This window comes from Nematolebias whitei, chromosome 3 (genome assembly GCF_014905685.2).
Source record: "Nematolebias whitei isolate Nwh7 chromosome 3, NemWhi1, whole genome shotgun sequence".
Classification (NCBI taxonomy): domain Eukaryota; kingdom Metazoa; phylum Chordata; class Actinopteri; order Cyprinodontiformes; family Rivulidae; genus Nematolebias; species Nematolebias whitei.
In genome coordinates this window covers 1,522,123-1,528,196 of record NC_056500.1, presented here as the reverse complement: position 1 = coordinate 1,528,196, position 6,074 = coordinate 1,522,123, and the positions used below count along the sequence as shown (strand labels likewise).

Below are 6,074 nucleotides of genomic sequence, written 5' to 3'. Positions count from 1 at the left end.
CCCCCTGACCAATCAGATCCAGTGACTCCTCCCCCTGACCAATCAGAGTCCTGCGTTCATGTTTGGTCCCGACTTTTTTGGAATCCGGTTTGTAAATAAAAATTAAACCTGACGTCTTCATTTTCAACTTTAATAACACGCAACATGTTTAGCATCATTTTAATCACATAATTTGAATTACATAACGTCCAGAGAGCGTCCGGAGTGCGCTCTCAGGACATTATTACCTGCAGTGTTCCCTCAGTGAGGACTGAACTAGACAAAAGGACCTTCTCCTCCTCCGCTCCTGTTTCCTGGAATATCTTACAAAAAGATTTGAAGCTCTCGACCTTTGACCTCTCTAAGTGTCTTTAAGAATCTGTTGGACTCCTGGCAGGGACCAATGCAGACATGTTCCTGTTTTTAGTTTTATACATTTGTCTCGGAATCTAGCTGTTTTTTTGGTTTTGTTACCTTTTTCCTTTTAGCCATCCTATTTGTTAAAAAAAAAAAAAAAAAAAACTGTAGTATGAGTTTTTATAACTGCTTATTGTTGTTGCTGTTGTCCATTGTTGTCATCTTTCTTTGTTGAAATCAGGTCTCTCTTGTAAATGAGTCCTCGAGGCTCAATGGGATTTACCTGTATAAATAAAGGTTGATTGATTGATTGATCATTATATCTCACACTAACATAAATAATGTTTATTACTATTAAAATGTTCTTTATCACATTCAGTATGTTATAGTGCAGCGCGATGTGTGCACGGCCTCGTTCTATAAACAGAGACATCAGAACTGGATCCAACTGTGTCTCTTCCAACACAGATGTTGGTCACAGCAGCTGGAATCTGACGTAGATTAACTACGAGATTAAAAATATATTCCATCAGTCGTAGTTCAGAAAGACGTGTGTCCGCCGCCATGTTGATAGAAATATGTCGTCTGTCCACGCGTGCGTGTGCACATGTGGTTTAACACAAAGCTTCAGCGGGAGATGTTTACATCATCAGCGGGGGGTCAGAGAAAAACCTCCACTCTGGAAGGTGGGTTCAGAAACATCTGGATTCAAAGAGGGGGGGCCGCTGGTGTCGTGTAGATGATCAGAGAGAGAACGGAGCGGATTCACTCAAAATACGTGTTGTGTAAACGGCCCCTGAATTCCTGAACGGTGTGAAAAATGCAGTAGCTGCTACAAAGCAGAGGTTTGGTGTTCTGCAGGAAACGAGCTGGTTTAGAGCGGCATGGCGTGAAGCTGTCTTCTCTTTAAAAACATGGAGACAAATGTCCAGAACCGAGCTCAGTAAACACGCCAACAATGGGCCAACAGCTTCGTTAATAAAGGTTATTAAGGGTTGCATGAACTTACAATCAGACTTTTTAAAAAGAGCCACCTTTTCCTTAGTTCGTTTATTTGTCATTTGCAAGGTTAACACGGGGTTAAGAGTTCAATGAAATGACGGTTGCTCCGTGGTTTCTGTTTAAATTTCAAGTGCACGGCTGCTCTTGGTTTTGTTATGCAGAAAAATCATTTTATTTTTGAGACGTTTATTTTGTAGTTACAGTTTTGTTAAGTTGTGTCACAAATGGGACAAAGCTTTGACTCAGAAATATATATATTTTATTACTTTATGGAAATAATAAAATTCGTATCTCGCCATTTATGTTAAAACATGGAGGTATTAATTTTGGTCCATATCGCCCAGCCCTACCGGTGATGATAAAAATAAGTTGTTTACGTGGCTGTAAACTTATTCAGAGTTCAACTGGAGCGTCCTCGTTATTTATTAACCCAGAAAGGAAAAGGCGAAGAGGAGAAACTCCAAACAAACACCAGGACGCAGCAGCTTTGAGCTTCCTGTCCGACGGACGGCGCGTCGCCCGTTTCTGGTTTTTGTTTTCAGATTAATAATTCTCTGCTGCTTAATAAATGATCTTTAAGCCCTCCAGATTAATAAGCAGCAACAGCTGCTTTGACAGAGGCGCTCGCACCAACCATCAGATCAGCAGCACCCGGCTGATCCTCCTCCTCGTACATCTCATCAAAGCAGCTCGGTGGACTGAATTATTATTCTTTGTTCTTCTTACACAGATTTTTTATTGGGCTTCGTTTTTGTGTGATACCAAAACGACAAGCTGCCATTTGTTGTTGTGAATTAGAATCATCTAGACACGGTAAAAGAAGCAGAAGAATAAAGACCGTCCCGCCCAGGAGCGAAAGCTTAGCGACACCAAACAACTGTCACAATTTAAATGATTTTATAGCAACATTAAGATAAAATGCACTTGTTATTGTGTCAATAGGAGTTCAGCTGAGTTACGGTTCTGTCACAGAATCCTGACACGGACTCACAGTACAGAAAACATTGGTTTTACTGGTCCATCCTTTTAAAAACAAGCGTCACACTCACCCTGGGATGAATTCCTTCGATGGGAACCACCTCCATGCCGCACTCCTTCAGGCCGTTGGTGAACATGGCCCTGAAGACGGGGGACGAAGAAGCCAGCACCACCTTGTGAGCCACGAAGTCCACGGCCTCCAGGTCCTTGTAGCGCACACGCAGCGTGACGTCGCACAGCTGCCGCTCCAGGCGCAGCTCGTTCATGATGGCGAAGGCGGCCGCCGTGTGGCTCTCCAGCGTGTAGCTGAAGACGCGGTGCCCATTGCGCGTGGACGGAGTCACCAGCGCTTTGTATTCTGTCAGACACTCAGTCATTTCCAACAAACCCTTTCCCTCTTCTTCAAGCTCCTTCTCATGGACGGTGCACGGCGTTACGAGACATCCCTGCACCTCGTGCACACACGGCTGAAATAAAAGCAACTTTTAAGCTAAAGCGATGGCTCCAGCTTCCATGGAGGACGTCCTATGGTTGTCGAGCGAGCGGCGATGAAAGAAAAGCTTTGTCCCGTTACGGAGCGGGTTGCACCGCACGGCTCAGCTGGGGGCTGCGGTGGAGACGCCACTCGTGGCTGGCTGTGTCTTTACACGGCGCTCCAACATCATGAAACTCTGGAAGTCAAGGCTCCCCCGCTCACGCCCAACTTTGCAGAAATAAAAGTTAATGTTGAACTATGACGCAGGTTCCCATTACGCTCGTCTGTTTGTTCTGGCAACACGACTGAACGTTGATCGTTCCTTCAGTTCAAATAAAACGACAGCGTCTCCTGGACCGTCTCCATCACCGACTGAAGCTGGACGTTACACCAAACGGCCTCTACGAAACACTTTCTCATACGAACGATTTGTCTCCAATGAGGAAATTAAAATGCAGCTCAAATCTAAGCTCAAACCTTCAAAAGGGCAGGAATGAAGTAAAAGCGTGTGCGATCAACACTTTGGCCTCGGTCAGAAGAGTCCGACACTGAAGGTGCAGCGATCAGCAGCGTAGGAACAGACGACGGGGGTGGTGGTGGTGGTGGTGGGGCTGATCGACGTCCCTCGGTGCAAGCGGACCACTGAGACAGAAGACATGACACTGATTAACTCTGTACGTAGTTTGTTCTGTTGAACACAAAGCAGGCCGACACGATGAGGTCATCAGTGAGACGAGTTTTAACAAGGGAGAGCTACACCTCAGAGCTGTGACATCATCGTGCAGCTCCAAAACAAGCGTTCAGGTGAGTCCCTCCAACACCTCCAGACGTGACTTTAAACCTCAGACAGAACCAGCACAAACACACAGAGCCCAGTTTAGTTGGCCAGCATGACACGTGTGCTCCGGCTGATCCAAGTGACGTGCCACACCGACGTGGAGGAGACGCCTAATCCCCACAACATTTAACCAGAACACAGTTTACACCTAATCTGGGGATTATTTTAATCTCTGCAAACAAAAGGAATCAGTGCAACAGCAAGGCTGTCTTTAGTCTCTGGAGACTTTTTTTAATTAAGAGCATCTTCTGCAAGTTCGTGGTTTCCACAACAACAAAACATTTATTCCAGAATCAGTAGCTCCACAAATGATGCGAGATGGAAACAACTGCCGTCCATTTGTTTGTTCCTTTGATTCAGTCAAACGGTTCAAACAGCAACAACTGACATTTTGGGCCATCAAATGAAACTTTCAACCTTTTCTTTGCTGCAATTCTACAGAACTCCAATATGTTGCACACGCACGGCTGCAGAGACCAGCAACGAGCTGAAGCTTCATAAAAGCTGTTGTTCAGTAAAAACACCGTGTTTTACCCTCAACTCTTCAGAAGAACCGTGAACCGCGGGCGGCAGAGTGCAGTTTGGACCTTTGTCCCACAGTACTTTGTTTTCTGAAGAGTCCCACACAGAACGTGGACAGCCTCAGGAGTTGAAGGTTTTTGCTGCATGCCAGCAGAATCGAACGCCACACGTCGTTTCTTGCACCTCACAACAAGAAAGCACCTTTTATTTGTGAAAGGGGAACTTGGCACGCAGTTAGCAGTAACACATGCACACCACGTGCCAGTAACAACGAGCTTTGATACAAAAGAGCAACGAGGGCGCAGCCTTCACAACTTCTTGTTTTCAGAACATGAACTGCCTTCGACAGCTGCGTGGACGAAACGTGCACGGGAGCTGTCGGATGTGTGCGAGCGCTCGGCCACACAAACACCAACCATTACCTGAGCGGCGACACCTTTAACGATCAACAGATGAGACTGGCAAAACTAAACGCTTTAATGCACAACCTTTTTATTTGAAACAAGCAACGTGTGCACGGCCAGCTAACGTTTAGTCGGCCTGCTGGGAGTACCGTCAGACGAAACGTGCACGTCTCATCCACTCCTGCACTTTTTACCCCTTCAAGTTTCCAAGTAAGAGTTTTACAGGAAACCATGAGAACATGTTGCTCAACCCTCCGTCACCTCCACGGAGCACCAACCTCCGCCTGACAAACAGGCTGCTCAGGTGTCAGTCTGTGGGCTACTGGACATTTCACATATTTTACCACTGACTGCACTGGGACCCAGTTTGAACAAATGCTTACAATAAATCCACCTTAAAACTGATTGTAGCGCACATGCTAAACGTTTAGCGTCGACGTTCCCAACACCAACTCAAAACGTACCAGTTCAGTGTGGTTGTTACCACATGGACCAGCTTCTTTGCGTGTGCTTATCTTAGGCTGTTTTGTACTTTACGGTGACTCAGCTGAATTATATTTTAATGTAATTTACTCTGAAGACGTCGAGGAGACGACACGAGGGCTCGACACGAGCAGTTTCCATTTGAGGGACTGGTTTTATCGATGCCAATGTAAATGTCTGACGGCCTTCAGTAAAAGGGAATAATCAAATCTTTAGTTGCTGTGGCCGCCATTACTGGACAGATGGTGGAGTCAGGATTTGTACACACACATTAGATATCTGTGGAGAAACCAGTATCTTCTACTTGTTTGTGTACTTGTAGTATTTTACCTGCCTGCACGGAGTGATACAAGTACAAACAAAAAGACAGTTGGCGTGTTCTGAGCGTCGTCGTCATACACATGTGCAACTTGTGCGAGGACCAAACCCCCGGTGCCGCCGCCGCCTGTCTGAGCGTCTCGCAGCGAGACAGCTGCATCAGTCCGTACAAGGAAACCACGTTAAGACGAAAACACAAATATTTATAAGCCCCACATTATAATGGAGCTGTGTTCTCTGCTGCGAGTCACGTACACGAGGTGAAGGTTATCAAGAATATCTGTTATTAACAGTAAGAAGGAGTTTTAGCTGCTTCCAGGAGTTAAACTGATAATGACCTTCAAACTGTTATTAATGTCATTTAATAAATGATCAAATATGAAAAACAAATAGTAATAAACGACTACAAAAGCTGAAATCCTGTAAATATAACCATTGGAATGAAACAATCAGTTTAGCAGAGAAATCAGTCAGTCAGGCAAACTTAATAAAATAATAACTTTAATAATAACTTTAAGTTCATTTAAACTCTGCGAAGAATTTCTGTGATATAATTTATTAAAACTGTCTGACAAGCCCCGAGTGAAAACACTGAAACGACTAAAACTAAAGAAAAGTTGAACAAACGTCTCTTCCTTTAGAACGATGTCGGTCCTGATGGTGCGTCTTTATACACAATACTATACTGTGTACTGTTACTAAGGCATGTACACAACAT

At 44.8% G+C, this 6,074-nt stretch overlaps 1 protein-coding gene across 1 annotated transcript in view; it reads right to left on the bottom strand.

Moving 5' to 3' along the window:
• keap1b (kelch-like ECH-associated protein 1b) overlaps positions 1-6,074 on the bottom strand; it is a gene marked incomplete at its 3' end in the record, with an annotated part of 16,924 nt that overhangs the window by 10,482 nt on the left and 368 nt on the right. The window contains 1 exon segment of the mRNA XM_037674408.1: positions 2,388-3,415. Within this exon segment, the coding sequence (XP_037530336.1) occupies positions 2,388-2,693 (306 nt within the window).